Source organism: Geotrypetes seraphini, chromosome 2 (genome assembly GCF_902459505.1).
Source record: "Geotrypetes seraphini chromosome 2, aGeoSer1.1, whole genome shotgun sequence".
Classification (NCBI taxonomy): Eukaryota; Metazoa; Chordata; class Amphibia; order Gymnophiona; family Dermophiidae; genus Geotrypetes; species Geotrypetes seraphini.
Genome location: NC_047085.1, coordinates 335,168,211 through 335,184,358, shown reverse-complemented (window position 1 = coordinate 335,184,358; position 16,148 = coordinate 335,168,211). Strand labels below are relative to the sequence as shown.

General features: G+C 40.9%; 1 protein-coding gene across 1 annotated transcript in view; it reads right to left on the bottom strand.

Moving 5' to 3' along the window:
• Positions 1 to 16,148, bottom strand: part of LOC117354891 (POU domain, class 6, transcription factor 2-like) — a 225,168-nt gene that overhangs the window by 31,739 nt on the left and 177,281 nt on the right. Inside the window, exon 9 of the mRNA XM_033932847.1 lies at positions 9,993 to 10,161. Coding sequence (XP_033788738.1) covers positions 9,993 to 10,161 — 169 coding nt within the window. The remainder of the gene's footprint in view (positions 1 to 9,992; positions 10,162 to 16,148) is intronic.

Sequence of the window (16,148 nt, the reverse complement as noted above, 5' to 3'; positions counted from 1 at the left end):
TCATAGTTAGTGCAAACAGCAGGGGAGACAAAGCACAGCCTTGCCTAGTTCCTCTCCCCAAAGTAAATGCTTCAGTGTAGATCTCATTGACATGCAAACAAGATAAAAGGTTATGGTATAACAAGCATATCCAGGACATGTTTTGATTTTTCTAATACTAGCCCTGATGCAAGTATGTACCAAAACACATCAGGTTTTATGATGATCTATATAATAAGATAATATGACTGATGAACAATTTTTTAATAAACAAATGAAGAGTGGATGAAAGAAGAATAAATAAATAGTAATTAATAAAGTGCTAAAATATATATGCTGAAAGATAGATGAGAGAATAATAAACAGTAATCACTATGACATACAGTATGTATATATATATATATATATATATAAATGTATATATATATGTGTGTATGTGTATTACATTACATTAGTGATTTTTATTCCGCCATTACCTTGTGGTTCAAGGCGGATTACAGAAGAGGATTTCTGGACATGTCCAGAGGTGTTACAGAGTAGAGTGAGTTGCTTCAGAGGATTGAAAGGTTTCATACAGTGTTAGTCTTCATGGATTTCTTGAATAGCAGGGTTTTTATTTCTTTTCTGAAAGTTTTGTAGTCTGGGGTCACGCTTAGTAGATTGGAGAGTTGGTGGTCTAGTTTTGCTGCCTATGTGGCTAGAAGGCCATCGTACAGTTTTTTTCAGTTTGATGTCTCTGATTGGAGGGTATGTGAATGGTGTCTGGGTTCTCCTGTGTCTGGTTGTGGTAGTTTGGATTAGGCTTTTGTTCAAGTAGGCTGGGCCGTCACCATTTATGGATTTAAATAATAGACAGTAGAATTTAAATAATATTCTTGCTTGAATTGGGAGCCAGTGTGAGTCGAGGTATGCCTCGGTGATGTGGTATTAAGTAATTAATTACTATTTAACTATTGTTCTGTCATCTACCCCTCATCTGTTGGTTGGTGAGATCACCAAACCCTAGTTTTGTGCCTCTGATCCATTATTTTTACTCGACCTCTGTTCTCTTTTCCCTTTCAACTCCTTTCTATCTGGTCAATACATTTCTTGCTTGCTTAAAGACTCAAGATCTACTTGTGTGAAAAATTTTACTTCACTGCCTTTGACCATATGAAAATTCCTCCTGTTGTTCCATCTTCATATTTCCACCTTACCTATGCCATCTATGCTTTATCAACACCATTGTTTCTATCTGGGCTGGATTAAGGACCACTGACGCCCTACTCACAACCCAGCAGTGGTGCCCCTCTGCCTTTCCATTGCTTAACTGTCAAGACATTAAGGGCCAAATTCTATAAACAGCGTCCTGATTGTAGGAAGTCATAGGCTTGGAATGCATGTTAAAAAAAAAATCACCCTGAGGCAGGCTGCCTACACGGTAGGTATCTGTCACAGTTGAAGGAGTTGTATAGGGATGCTTAAGCTCATCCAAGGCTGGGTGTGGGCGTGGTTTCACCCAGAATTGGCCTTGGGTGAGCTTAAGCTGCCCTAGGTATCTTCCTAGGGCTGTGATAGGCAACTAAAATATAGGCCATTGAAATGCTGACCTACCTTTGAATTGGACGTGGCCGCTAAACTGATCACAAGGAAATCTCCCTGCAGCGATCTGCTGTGCAGCCGCAGCAGGGAACCCACCCTCCCACACAAAGTTGGCCGGCAGGAGGGATGCTCACTCCCTCCTGCCACCCCCCCCAAACCATTGCACTCCCTGAAGCATCCCCCGGCAGAATGAGTGCCCAATTCCTCTTGCCACCACCCCCTGAAGCATTCCCCGGCAGAAGAAATGCCCAATTCCTCCTGCATCTACTCCCCGAATATCCCCCGACAGGAGGAGTGCCCAATTCCTCCTGCTACCACCCCCTGAAGCATCCCTCAGCAGGAGGAGTGCCCAATTCCTCCTGCTGTCACCCCCCCCCTGAAGCATCTCCCGGTGACCTGGCAAACCCCTCTTCCAGAGCCCTCCTCCACCCACCTGGAGACCCCACCTGGAATACCCCCTAAGAATGACCACCCTCCACTTCCCCCATACTCCCCTGTACCTTTTAAAGTGAAGGTCCAGCCAGAGGGAGGCATACATCCTCTGGCCAGTAGGCCTGTTATTGCAAAATGGCAGGCCTTCTTCTTCCTGGTGCATTCTGGGATGCATCGGGGAGAAGCCTTAGACCCTGATTGACTCATGCCTAAGGCCCCTCCCATGGCACTGGCAGGAGGGAGTGGGCATCCCTTCTGCCAGCCAACTTGTTGGGGGGGGAGGGTGTTCAGGGGTCCCTGCCATTGCTGCTCAGCTGAGTGTGGCGCCTTTGACATGGAGGCCTGTTAAAGAATTGGGCTGGTTAGGCGGGGTTAGGCATCGGTCCACTAGGACAGATGCAATTCTGTATAGGGCGCCTGTATGTGATTCTCAAAAGCCACTTAGGCGGCTGCTGAGACTGGGTGTCCTATACAGAATCAGGCCTTAAGATTCAATAAATGTTGAGAAATATCACTATTGTATGAAACAAAACATCACATATATTTATAATGATTAGAAAAACACTGAAATTTATTTTGGATAATGGGTGTGGCAGACAGCAGTGAAAGAGCTGAGGGCATGATAGCTAGGGGAAAAATTCTCTGTGGTACACCCCTTCCTTTGGTTCCTTAAGCACATGCTTAATTTGCTTAATAGTTAATTCAGGGCTGGTTTCTCTGCTTAGATAGCAAACTCTTTAGGATACGTGGGGTTAATAGTTTCTTGTAATTTTCTTTTGCATTCTGGTCTCCTCAAGTTTATTCTTCAGCATGAAAAAAGAGATCTGAACTGATTTTTTTTAAAGTGATGGTTTGTTCGTTGATTTACTGAATTCTTATTATAAACTGCCTTTCTGGATAGTCATTAAAAGTGATTGAATATGAAGAAGTTGTTTTTTTTTGTCAGCTATTTTGTGCAATTGCTATTTGTGATATAGTTGTATTATAATTTTATCTAAACTGTAGTATTGTAAACTGCTTAATACATTTGTCTTAGCAGTAAATCAAATGTAATAAATCCAATCCAATCAAATACAAAAACAATATAACAAAGCAATAAATATAATAAACATACTAATTATCCCAAGTATGATACCTGTCCTTCTAGCCAATGCATCACCAACACTAATCTGCTTTATCAGCAACATTCAGATACCAGGTAGTGCTGAAAAGTTCTCAGCTCAACCAACTGACTTCCTACATTCTGAGTGTTATTTTGCCACTGCAGCTGAAAAGAGTGGTATCTAATTTCGTTAAGTGCCAATTTGCAGAAACGAGATTCTTATGTTTTGACATTGTTTCATGATCATTGATCGAACCATATCCACATCATTCTCTTCTTGATTGGGCTGAGAATTTTTCAAAACCCCTTCGTATGTTATTAGTTTCACTTCCCGATGATGTCATTTTTTCCCTTTCGTTGTAAGGGCTGATACATAGTAGTTTGCAAGTATATGGCATATAAATAAAAATACAATAAAATAAAGAAATAAAAAAAGTAGTATTAGCACTTAAAGGCCCTCTAGATATGTTCCTGAAACCTTCTAGTTACACAAAGATAGTTTTGTAGCTCTAAGTAATGACATATTCCCCAGCAATTAATCCACAGATTGAAGAGGTGGCATATCATCAAGAAGAAGCAAAAAGGATATGAATTGCCCCTAAACTCCCCCCACAAAACACTTTCAGAATATGCTGAAAGAAATGGAAAAGTTAGCTTCCATTTGAATTTGGAGTAATGGAGCAGGAGCATCTGGGAATCACTCTTGTCCCTCTCTCCCCCAGACACCAGAGAACCCCTATTAAGGACCAGGAGCTGTTGAGTGTTGATGGGGGAGGGGGGTTGTTCATGCAGGAATCACCAATCACCAGATGAACTGTAGGTAGCACACTTACAGCCTCCTCTTCAGGAGGTGATAAGCGCATCCATGCTATCTGTAGCTGTAACTGCTGTCTGTGTTCATAAGGCAGAAAAAGTTGCAACAAGGGCCATCAAGCTTGGGATTGTCAAAAATCTTTTTTTTTCAATGAACCTGACACGGTTCGTGTTTCGGTGTGTAAAGACGCCTCTGTCAGGGGTCTAGTGAAATATGATTAAAAAAAAATACAAATAACCCAGTGGTGAGTTGTTATGAAAAAATGCCAAATCGTAATTCCAAGAAACCAGTGCAAAGTGAAAGGTAGCCACGTCACAAGCCAACTCTACGCTTTTACACAAAACATATCACTAGACCCATGATGCAGGTGTTTTTGCACACTGAAACACGGCCGGTGTCAGGTTCATTGAATAAAGGATTTTCAATTATCTCAGGCTTGACAGCCCCTTGCCACTACTTTTTTCTGGCTTCTTGTTGTGTGCTTAGGCCGTCTTTTATTTTGCTGTGCCCATAGCACACCCATTGTACACATTTTAGTTAGTATAGAATAGCATTTGGGAATAAGGAACTCAGCTGTTAAATCTATTCCTGATATGTAATATCTGTATTTGAGTTTCTCTTCAATCTATCGTGACACCCCCCCTCCCTTCCTTTTAGTTACTGTGGTCTAAGGAAAATATAGTTGAATACTTCAATATTTCAGATTGTTCAATTTTGCAAATTTCTTTTTATGATGTTTCTTTATGTTTTTCCTAAGCAAGAGTTCTCTTGTGAGATATGTTAAAATTGCAGTAAAATATACATTCTACACATCTTTTCTACCCCTTGCAAACTGTTGCTACATGAATTAGCAAACAGTAAATGTTATGGACATGAGGCACCTGTTACTACATGCTAATACACTTGGGAACTGCTTGATGCGCTTTAGTACAGGTCCCTATACCTGATGTACTTTCATCAGCCAATTGGCTTATAGAAAATGTTTTATTTATTTACTAGTGTTTAAGCCTGTTACATTAATGGGTGCTAGAATAGATATGTAAATGTTTAGCACAATGGGGCGCTGAGGCCTTTCTTTCTTTGCTTCCTGCTGCCCCTGTCCAGCAGTAGCCCTTCTCCCTTCCTGTTTACTCCCTCCTGTCCAGCAGCACCCCTTCCATGCTCCCTCTGTCCAGCAGTAGCCCTTCTCCCTTCCTATTACTCCCCCCTGTCCAGCAGTACCCCTTCCCCCTTCCCTTTACCTCCCCCGTCCAGCAGCACCTCTTCCCTGCTTCCCCTGTCCAGCAGTAGCCCTTCTCCCTTCCTTTTACCTCCCCCATCCAACAGCACCCCTTCCCTGCTTCCCCTGTCCAGCAGTAGCCCTTCTCCCTTCCTTTTACCTCTCCCCTGTCCAACAGTACCCTTCCCTGCTCCCCCTGTCCAGCAGCAGCTCTTCTCCCTTCCTTTTAGCTCCCCCCTGTCCAGCAGCATCCCTTCCCTGCTCCCCCTGTCCAGCAGTAGCCCTTTTCCCTCCCCCCTGTCCAGCAATACCCCTTCCCTGTTCCCCTGTTCAGCAGTAGCCCTTCTCCCTTCATTTTACCTCCCCCTGTCCAGTAGTACCCCTTCTCCCTTCCCTGCTCCCCCTCTCCAGCATCTGTTAATCCAGGCTGCCTCGGGGCTTTTGCTAGGTCGGCCCGCCTAGCAATATCCAAGTGGGCCGGCCTAGCAAAGGCCCCGAGGCTGCTTGATGAAACCGTGGCTGCTGCCGCTGCTGGTCAGGGGGTGAGAAGAAGAGGTGTCCTGGCAGTTTAGGCAGAAGGCAGGAAGTCAGCCAGCATCGGAGATCAGGGCAGGAGACAGGAAATCAGCTGAGGCAGGCACGGGTGATCGGCGGCAGGTGAATTATTGTACTGCGCATGTACGACATGGAAGCACGATGCACGGAGATTAAAGTGTGCATGTGCACTAAGAGTTTTATTATGATAGATTTATTCAATTTTCTATAACGTTCTCTCAGGAGAGCTCAGAATGGTTTACATGAATTTAATCAGGTACTTGAGCATTTTTCCCTGTCTGTCCCAGTGGGTTCACAATGTATCTAATGTACCTGGGCAGTGGGGGGATTAAGTGACTTCCCCAGGATCACAAGGAGCAGCATGGTTTGAACCCACAACCTCAGAGTGCTGAGGCTGTAGCTTTAAACACTGTGTCACACAAAAGAATAGGTAGTTCAGGTAAGAAAGATGAACTTCCCAAAGGACGTTCCCAAATTCAAACGTTTTAAAAAAATATCTTATGATAACCATATAACAAGAGATCAAGCCTATCAGTGCTCTTTTCTGTGGTCTCAAAGGGGCTTTTGTGAGCTCCTGAATATGCACACTGCTAAAAACATATGAGGGGCTGCTGAAAAGTTCTCAGCCCAAACAAAAGGAAAATGATGTGGAGCCATGATGCTTACATTACATTACATTACATTAGTGATTTCTATTCCGCTTGTACCTTGCGGTTCAAAGCGGATTACATAAGAAGAAGCTGGACATTTCCAGGAGGGTACGTGACATTTAGGGTAAGACATAGTTACAGAATGAGTATAGACTTGGTAACATTGGATGAGAGCAGTTATATTACATTACATATCAAATCTTTTTCCAGGCGTTGGTAGGTAATAAATCGGTAGGAAGAATTAGGTTTTTTTTTTTTTGTTTTTTTTTGGTCGGTTGAGGATGTGGTGTCAGGGAGTGGGTAACCTGGTCGGTTGACTTTTAAAGTTACTCATCAGGTTTTTCAGTGTAAGCCTTGAATAATTTTTTAATTAGACTGTTGTTACCTCACATTGGACCCCGACGAAAGCTTTTTTAGCCGAAACACAGACCATGTCGAGTCCTCCCTACAGGGTCTACAACTTACATTAATTGAGTCTGTTGTCTTCTCATTATTTACATTGCCTGCACAAGGATTGGAACGAAGCCCCTCTGTTGGTATTTTAACATATGTATTGATAAACTTTTTAACTTTTTAAAATCAAAAACATCAAGTCCACAGTTTTTGTCTTTTCTTTGCGTTTTCCTTCTTACCTGTGGAACTGCTGGGTGCTCCCTTGTTTTTGATTTTTATCATATGGCCCACACCTTGGGACATTAGGTATACCTTATTCCTATCTTATGTTCTATGCAATGGGCCCTGAAAGCAAGCCACTGAATGTGCACAGTGCTAAAAACATATGAGGGGCTGCTGAAAAGTTCTCAGCCCAACCAAGAGGAAAATGATGTGGAGCCATGATGCTTACAAGTTATTCCACACTTTTCTTGATAACTTTTCGTTTCATTTCATATCATTGAAACGAAAAGTGTCAAGAAAAGTGTGGAATAACTTGTAAGCATCATGGCTCCACATCATTTTCCTCTTGGTTGGGCTGAGAACTTTTCAGCAGCCCCTCATATGTTTTTAGCAGTGTGCACATTCAGTGGCTTGCTTTCAGGGCCCATTGCATAGAACATAAGATAGGAATAAGGTATACCTAATGTCCCAAGGTGTGGGCCATATGATAAAAATCAAAAACAAGGGAGCACCCAGCAGTTCCACAGGTAAGAAGGAAAACGCAAAGAAAAGACAAAAACTGTGGACTTGATGTTTTTGATTTTAAAAAGTTAAAAAGTTTATTAATACATATGTTAAAATACCAACAGAGGGGCTTCGTTCCAATCCTTGTGCAGGCAATGTAAATAATGAGAAGACAACAGACTCAATTAATGTAAGTTGTAGACCCTGTAGGGAGGACTCGACATGGTCTGTGTTTCGGCTAAAAAAGCTTTCGTCGGGGTCCAATGTGAGGTAACAACAGTCTAATTAAAAAATTATTCAAGGCTTACACTGAAAAACCTGATGAGTAACTTTAAAAGTCAATTGAATCATAACAGGAAATTAATAAACTTTTAAACTTTTTTTTTTTTTAAATCAAGAACATCGACTCCACAGTTTTTGTCTTTTGTTTGGATTCTCCATATGATAAAAATGTCATTTTGGAAATGTTCAACCGTATGAGACTAGTGATTTGATCTGTCCTGGTTCTTATTGCATAAAATGGGACCTGTGTTAAAATTATATGAATTGTGGTCAAATAACCCATATTAATGGTGGCACACATTGATAACATCCCTCCTTAGTGCAGCTGCTAGGAAATACAGAGCAATCATGTTTAAAAAAATACTAAAAATATATATATGGAAAAATGTATAACTACTATATATATAGTAGTTATACATTTTTCCATTGGCTATGGCTACCATCACCTCCTAAACTCGGAGGATATATCTACTGTATTTTTGCTATTTGGTGAGATGCTTGTTCACATACAAGGAAGGACACCTGCTCCTTTGAAAAGAGGTTTTATGACCTCAGTGCAAGTGTCCTCTCCCTTAAGTTTGCTCTGACCAGCTTCTGAAGGTGTGCATACTAGGATTACAACCTGCTATCACTGGGTTTTATCTGATTCCTGACAGCTGTACCTAATTGCCATGATTATCTGCTTTAACTGACCTATATTTAGCATGTAATAAAGTTAAGTATTCTATCTGATCTTTGTGTATCTGAGGGGGCTATTTGTGCATATCTGGGGAACTATGAATGAACTATGAGCTACTAGCCAGCAGCTCACATCAGGGGTAGTGAGACAAAAGGGTAAGGGGGAACATAGGGAGAAAAGGATGGAGTATTTGATAGGATTAAGGATGTGAAGCATAATTATTTTATAAAGTATGCAGTGGCGTACCTAGGGTATGTGGCACCCGGGGCCCATCATTTTTTGACACCCCCCCCATGTAAAAAAATATTTTTTGTAATGACCATGAAACAGAATAAATGGTCAAAATAGAAACAGGCAGTGAAAATTTTCTTATATTCCAAACATAACATAACATAACATAAATTATGTCTGAATTGTCATGACATCAGAAGTACATATGGAGTAGTTGCAGGTGATGCTTGGGACAGTTCTGATTGTGTTAGTTCGGTTTTATGTGTTTTTTGAATAGAAGGGTTTTTATTTCTTTTTGAAGGTTTTGCAGTCTGTGGTCAATGTCAATTGGTTGTAGAGTTGGGGGTCGAGTGTTGCAGCTCGAATGGCTAGGAGGTTGTCAAACAGTTTTTTTCTTTTGACGTTTTTGGTTGGAGGGTGTGTGAATGGTGCGTGAGTTCTCCTATGTCTGTTTGAAGTGGATTGAATTATTTAGCTGAAGAAATTGTTACCCCCTCATCCCACACACATTAATTCTCTTCCATTTTTGTTCCCATTATAAAAAACACTGACGTCAGAGGAGGGGCGGGATCGCGGCGCAGGAAGCAGCGCCTAAGCAGCGCAGGGATCGCTGACGCTGACTTCGCGATCCTGCTGCGGGCTGCTTCACAGGTGGTGCAGGAAGGTCAGTGGGGCAAGCGGTCCTTCGGGGGTGGGGGGGACTGAACGACAAGGCCGGGAGCACCCCCTTAGGGCTGGCACCCGGGGCGCACCCCCCCCCCCTTGGTATGCCACTGAAAGTATGTTGAAATAATTATTTATTCAATTTTCTATACTGTTCTCCCAGGGGAGCTCAGAATGGCTAACATCAATTTATTCTGGTACTTGAGCATTTTTCCCTTTCTGTCCTGGCAGGCTCACAATTTACCTAATGTACCTGGGGCAATGGGGGGATTAAGTGACTTGCCCAGGGTCACAAGGAACAGTGTGGGTTTGAACCCACAACCTCACGGTGCTGAGGCTGTAGCTTTAACCACTGCGCCACACTCTCCCCTGCTGTAGTCTCTACATATATTTCAAACTCAGTCATTTAAAAAAAAAGTTGCATCTTAACATGCTTCAAGTACAATCCACTTGATTCAAATATATGTTGCTGTATTTTGTGAAGTGCAAATTTTCCTTTGTCATGATTTCACTGTACAGGACCTTATCACTTGTACTGTGCTTTATTTTAAAAATAATTTTTTAAAATATAAGTGGTTATACGATTAACCAAGTTGTAGAGCAAAGCAAGAAGCAATGATACTATATTGCATGCAACAGACAGGCACAGAATAAGAGAGATCAACAGGAAAGGAGAGAATACTTACTGCTCACTAATTGGCCAACACTCAGAGCTGAAGAGGAAGAGGAGGAGGAGGAAGAAGAAGAAGGCTGGCGGACTGGGCTTTGAGACATAGATGCTTGACTGTGAGCCAAATGCAGAAGGCTGGCTTGTGATGCTGCTTGGCCCACCTGCGTCTGGGAGGGCTGATGAAGCTAAATATTAAAATGTCAAAATATACATTTACTAAATATTCTAGTAATTGTACTCATTGTAATATCTTTTTATTTATCACTGAAATTAATTAATTGATATACACCAAGCTTTCCTATGGTAATGAGGAGGAGATGGGCCTGGGTTACAAAGCAAATTTGTGGTGATGGGGGTCACCATGCAATCCCTGAGTTCACTTTGCATTTAAAAGTCATGCAAAAACATTTTATAGACATATCAGGTAAAAACTTTAAACAGTGGCTTTCCTGTGTATACAAACACAAAAGTGGGGCAGAAGGAATATGATACAAAAATGCCATATATATTAATAAACCCAGTGACCATGAAAATCAATAATTATATTTAAAGCTCAACTGGGGCTCAACTGCTCATACTTTAGGGCAGTTGCAATATCAGAGGATTCCCCCAATAGGTTTATACTCTATGGATATTATTATTTGACATGTTTTAAACACATTTCAGGGTTGGTATCACTATGTAACATGATTTTTGTTCCTGGGCAGTACATAAGTATAATTTCCTAATTGCTCATGCCTAAAAAGTATAGAAAATATCTGTTATGTGCATAAAACTTTGCTTTTGTGACCAGGATAGTCAAATTTTGCAATTTACCTATTTAAAACAATGTCAAAAATGCCAAATTTTCATCTTTTCATTCTTATAAAGTCATAAGCAGCATGTGACTCACAATTAACATGTATTTTATTGACGTTATACAAAGATGACCAAATTGTTTAATTAGGCTCAATTTGATGTGATTTTATTTTCAATTTAATGATTGAATCAGTACCTTTTGGGGTTCCACCAGTGGTTCGCATTTGATGTTGGGTATGACAAGGGAGGTCATCGAAAATTTCAAAATGGTACTATTCCTAATGGATCTCCAAGGTGGTTTTTTTTCAAGTTTCCCTGCTTTCTCTGCCTTTGGGACAACAGGGACATAAAGGTGCATTACCAAAGGTGGGACTGGCCACAGTGGACCAAGTTCTCTGTGGGGAGAAACATCATCAAATGGGAATCATTGGTGGACACCCGGAAAGTGCTGATGCCACCACTGAACATCTTATGTACATTTTAACTGATGTAAACTGTTTCATTTTTTGGTAAACTGTATAAAAAAAGTTTTATATAAATAAAGAAATAAATTGGACCTAATTAAAATTAATCAGAGCTCTAGATAAGGAGTTGGAAGCCTTCAAGTACCTTCAAGACATCTTCCCTAATCTCTCTGAGGCAAAGGTCAAAACTGGTGTCTTCTCTGGATCACAGATAAAGAAGATATGGAGAGCAAGGAATTTCCCAATAAGTTAACTAGGAAGGAGAAAGTGGCTTGAAATAGCTTTATCGCAGTGGTTTGGGGCTTCCTGGGCCATAGGCAGTGGAACACATCTTTGTTAGGGGAGGGCAAAAGCTCCACCCCAGACCCTGCCCAAACTCCAACCCCATAATAATAGTACTAATTGTAATACAATTTTTTCTATTCATTTTTCATACATACACACAATATAAATCTTGTTAACAACACGTAATGGTTAACCAAAAAGTTAAACTACACAAATCACACTATATATTTCTCAACATATATTCCTCCAGAACACCTGGCCTTGATCACACATGCAGAACACAGGTGACCCCTATGCAACTACAGGACTACAAACTAAAAGTCCTAATATACACAAACAAAACTCTAAGAGGTAAGACTGCATGCAGTATAACCCCAGAGAATTAGAAACAAATGCATTTTTCCTAGAACAGTGCAAAATATAGACAGCAGATGTAAATTCTCAAAACTGACACATTTTCAATCAGTAAATTTAAAATAAAATAATTTCCCCAAACTTTGTTGTCTTGTGATTTTATTTTTCTAACTATCTTTTCTCAGTCTCTGGCTACATTTCCTTCTGTCTGTGCTCTTAACTATGTTTCCAGGGTCTTCTTATCCATTTGCTGTTTTTCTCTCGCTTCGTTTTCTGTCCTACATCTATCTTTAGCATTCACTTTTAACATTCAACTTTCTTCTGTTTTTCTGCTTTCAACTCAAAATCTATCAACTTTTCCATGTCTTCCCTTCCCATCTATCCATGTATACCATCTCCTCCCTCTTTTGTCTCCCCTATTTCCATCTATCCATAATAAGCATTTCTTCTTATCTCTTCCCTGCTGCACCTATTGCTGTGACCATCTCCTCCCTCTGTCTCCCCTTCCCCTCCATCCCTGTGCACCATCCCTTTCCCGTGGTCAGACATCTCTGTCTTTCCCCTTCCCCCTCCTATGGTCTGGCATCTTTCTCCTCTCCTTCTCATAGCCTGGAATTTCTCTCCTCTCCCATGGTCTGGCATCTCTCCTTCCTTCCCTCCCTCTTCCTGTGGTCTAACATCTCTCTTCTTCTCTCCTCTCCATGGTCTGGCATCTCTCTCCTCTCCTTCCCACAGTCTGGCATCTCTATCCCCTCTTTCCCTTCTATTCCATGGTCTGGCATCTCTCTCTGCTTCCCATTCCAGTGGTCTGATATCTCGCTCTTCCCTCCTTCCATCACTCTTCTCCAGAATCTGACTTCTCCCTCTTTCCATTTCTCCCTCTCTCCTCTCCACCACTATCATGTCCAACAATTCTCCTTCTTTCTTCCTTTCCCCATGTATAGTATACCATCTCTATTTCCCTCTCACTCCACACACCTATGTCCATCAATTCTCTTTTTTTCTTCCCTAACCTACCGGCAGCATCTCTCTTTCCCTCCCTTCCTAATCCCCAGCCCGTTCAGCATCTGTCCTTCCCAAACCCCTCCCAGTCCATGCAATATCTTCCTTTCTTTCCCAACCCCCCTCCCCCTGCAGCCTAAGAAGCATCTGTCCTTCCCTCATTCCCAACCCAAGCCCCCCCCTCCCAAGATGGATTCTATGTGGTACAACCTCTCCCCAGTTCCTGACTCCCCTACCTACCACCTCCCCACCACTGAAATTTAAAATCTTTGGGTAGCTGGTGGTCCAACAAAGCCAGTCTCCTGCCATTGGCTTGCCCCAGAAGTGTTCTTTCTTCAGCCTTCCTCTTCCTGCCTAGGCAGGATGCTGCAAAAAGAACACTTTCAGGGCAGGCTGACGGCGGGAGGCTTGCTTCCTTGGGCTGTCTGCTGCCCGAAGATTTTAAATTACAGCAGTGGGGAGGTGGTAGGTGGAGGAGTCGGGAGAGCCATACTTCCAACTGCTAATTTTTGAGGAGGCCATGGCCCCTGCGGTCCCCCCCGATCTTACATCTATGTCCTGGGCAACCCCAAGGCCAAAAACTGTGTGGATCTGGTTGAGAATCTGGTACATAACTACAGTAAAATGAGCTATAGGATGTCTTTCAAAGTCCATATTGCTCATCTTGAGACATTCAAGGAGAACATGGGAGCATTCTCAGAGGTGCAAGTGAGTGCTTCCACCAGGATATACCGGACTTCAATATAAATACATATTAATTGTGATTCATATGTTGCTTTTTATGACATTTTAAGAATGAAAAGGTAAAAGTGGCATTTTCATGTTTTAAATGGGCAAATTATCTGATTTGATTATCCTGGCCAAAAGTGCAAAGTTTTATGGAAATAACAGACATATTCTATACTTTTTTGCTACAAAATGTCTTCAGAAGGACTTCAGGAGTTATCTGGATATGTTCATTGTTTAATCAAAAATCCTGGGCCACTAAATGGATAATTTTTGGTCAAACATCCAATTGATAACTTCCCCCCTAAGTCTCTGATTTATTTTATATGTGTGTCTTGATTTGATTATAAGCTTCAAGGAGCAGGAACTGTTTCATATGTCTTATGTATAGGCTTGGCAAAGCTATACAAATAACAATAATATACTTTCTTTAAATTAATCTCCTTATTATTTAAGACCTGTTATTCTACATAAGAGTTGCTTTACTGGTCGATGAAACCCAGTATCCTGTTTCCAACAGTGGCCAACCCAGGTCACAAGTACCTGGCAAGATTTGAAGGAATAAAACCAATTTTATGATGCTTATCCTAGGAATAAGCAGTAGATTTCCCCAAGCCCATCTTAATAATGGCTTATGGACTTTTGTTTTAGAAAATTATCCAAACCTTTTTTAAACCCTGTTAAGCTAACTTTTTTCACTACATTCTCTGGCAATGAACTCCTGAGTCTAATTACACAATGAGTGAAGAAATATTTTCTTCAATTTGTTTTAAATCTACTATGTAGTAGCTTTATCGCATGCCCCCTAGTCCTAGTATTTTTGGAGAGTGTAAACAAGTGATTCACATCTACCTGTTCAACCTCTATCATATCTCCTCTGAGTCATCTCTATTCCAGGTTAAAAAGCCCTAGCCGCTTTTGCCTCTCCTCATCCCATCCCTTTTATCATTTTTGTCGCCCTTCTCTGTACCTTTGCTTACAACCTATGCTGTCTATTAAAATGTTTTATTATGTATTGGGTTGACATTATAATATGGAATATCATGCCATACCTTGTATTATTATTTGAATATTTTTACTGCTGTAATTGTCTATCGCTTGTTTGACTTATTCTTGCTGTACATCACCTTGAATGAAATTCCCTCAAAAAGACGATGAATACATTCTTATAAATAAATTGTTCGCACAAATGTTAAGTGGATAAATAAAAGGAAGAGCAAGAGCTGGTGTGTGGGAGTGTGTGGTGCAGTGGTTAGAGCTACAGCTTCAGCACCCCGAGGTTGTGGGTTTAAATCTCACACTGCTCCTTGGGATCCTAGGCAAGTCACTTAATTCCCCCATTGCCCCAGGTACATTAGATAGAGTGTGAGCTCACCAGGACAGATAAGAAAATATGCTTGAGTACCTGAATGTAAACCACTTACGCTATAAGTGGTATATAAATACTGAAATAAATAAATTTTATTTTTTTTAAAAAGTGGTCTAGGGATATTTGAAAAAGTTACCCAGATAGTAATGTTATGTTATGTGCAATCTTGTATTCCACTGAATCCTTACAAATCGGCATTCTAGGCAGGTTACAAGCAGCATATCACTACATAGAATCATATATGCTGCATAGAGTTATACATGTTACATAAAATTATATCTGTAATGTAAGATAAGGTATCTAAAAAAGTTGGATTCTCTAAAAAGCAGCGCCTATCGCATATCAGTCATGCGATGGTACCATTTAGAGAATCATGGCTCCGTCAAAAGGTGCCAGAAATGTAAGCCAGGATTTTACAGGCCTACATTTCCGGTGCCTACTTTTGATGAGAATCGCCTCATAGAGGCACCTACTGTCACCTACGTCAACCTCTGGTGTAAACCATGCCTATTTTAGCCATAGGCGCTGGTAGGTGCCTCGGTGGATGAGAGTTGGCTGCTGTTGTTTGTAGGCACTTACAAGCGCCTGCCTGCATTTTTTTAAAAAAAATTTGATTTTAATTGGTTTTAAACTAAGTGGTCAATTACCACATCATATATCACCAATTAAACCACTTAAGTTAGGTGGCGGTAGGATGCCTACTGCTGCCTAACTTTTGAGAATTTGGGCCTAAGTAACCACTAACATTGTCATTCTATTGAGTGAATATTTATTATAAAGTCTGATTTTCCACTGTTATTTAATTGCCTTTATCCAGATATCTCAACTAGAATATCTTGATAACGATATTTGGATATCTTTAACTGGCTATATAAAGATCTGGATAAAGTTATTTATAACTGCATAACTGTCGCTGAATGTTGACCCCTGTATGTTCATTCTGTGCATAGTTCTATTGCCTTTATAACAAGGAGATCTTTACACAATCTATGTATACTCTGTACTTGTGTTTACAGATAAATACATTGAAAAATAAATTTAACCACTTTTTAACCCATGGCAGTTCATCATTCATTGGGTATGAATTGTGTTCAAAGTAATTGTCAAACTACTTTACTGGATCATTTTTGAGAGTAAGAAAGAGCGGAAGAGAGCACTATTGAGAGGTATCATA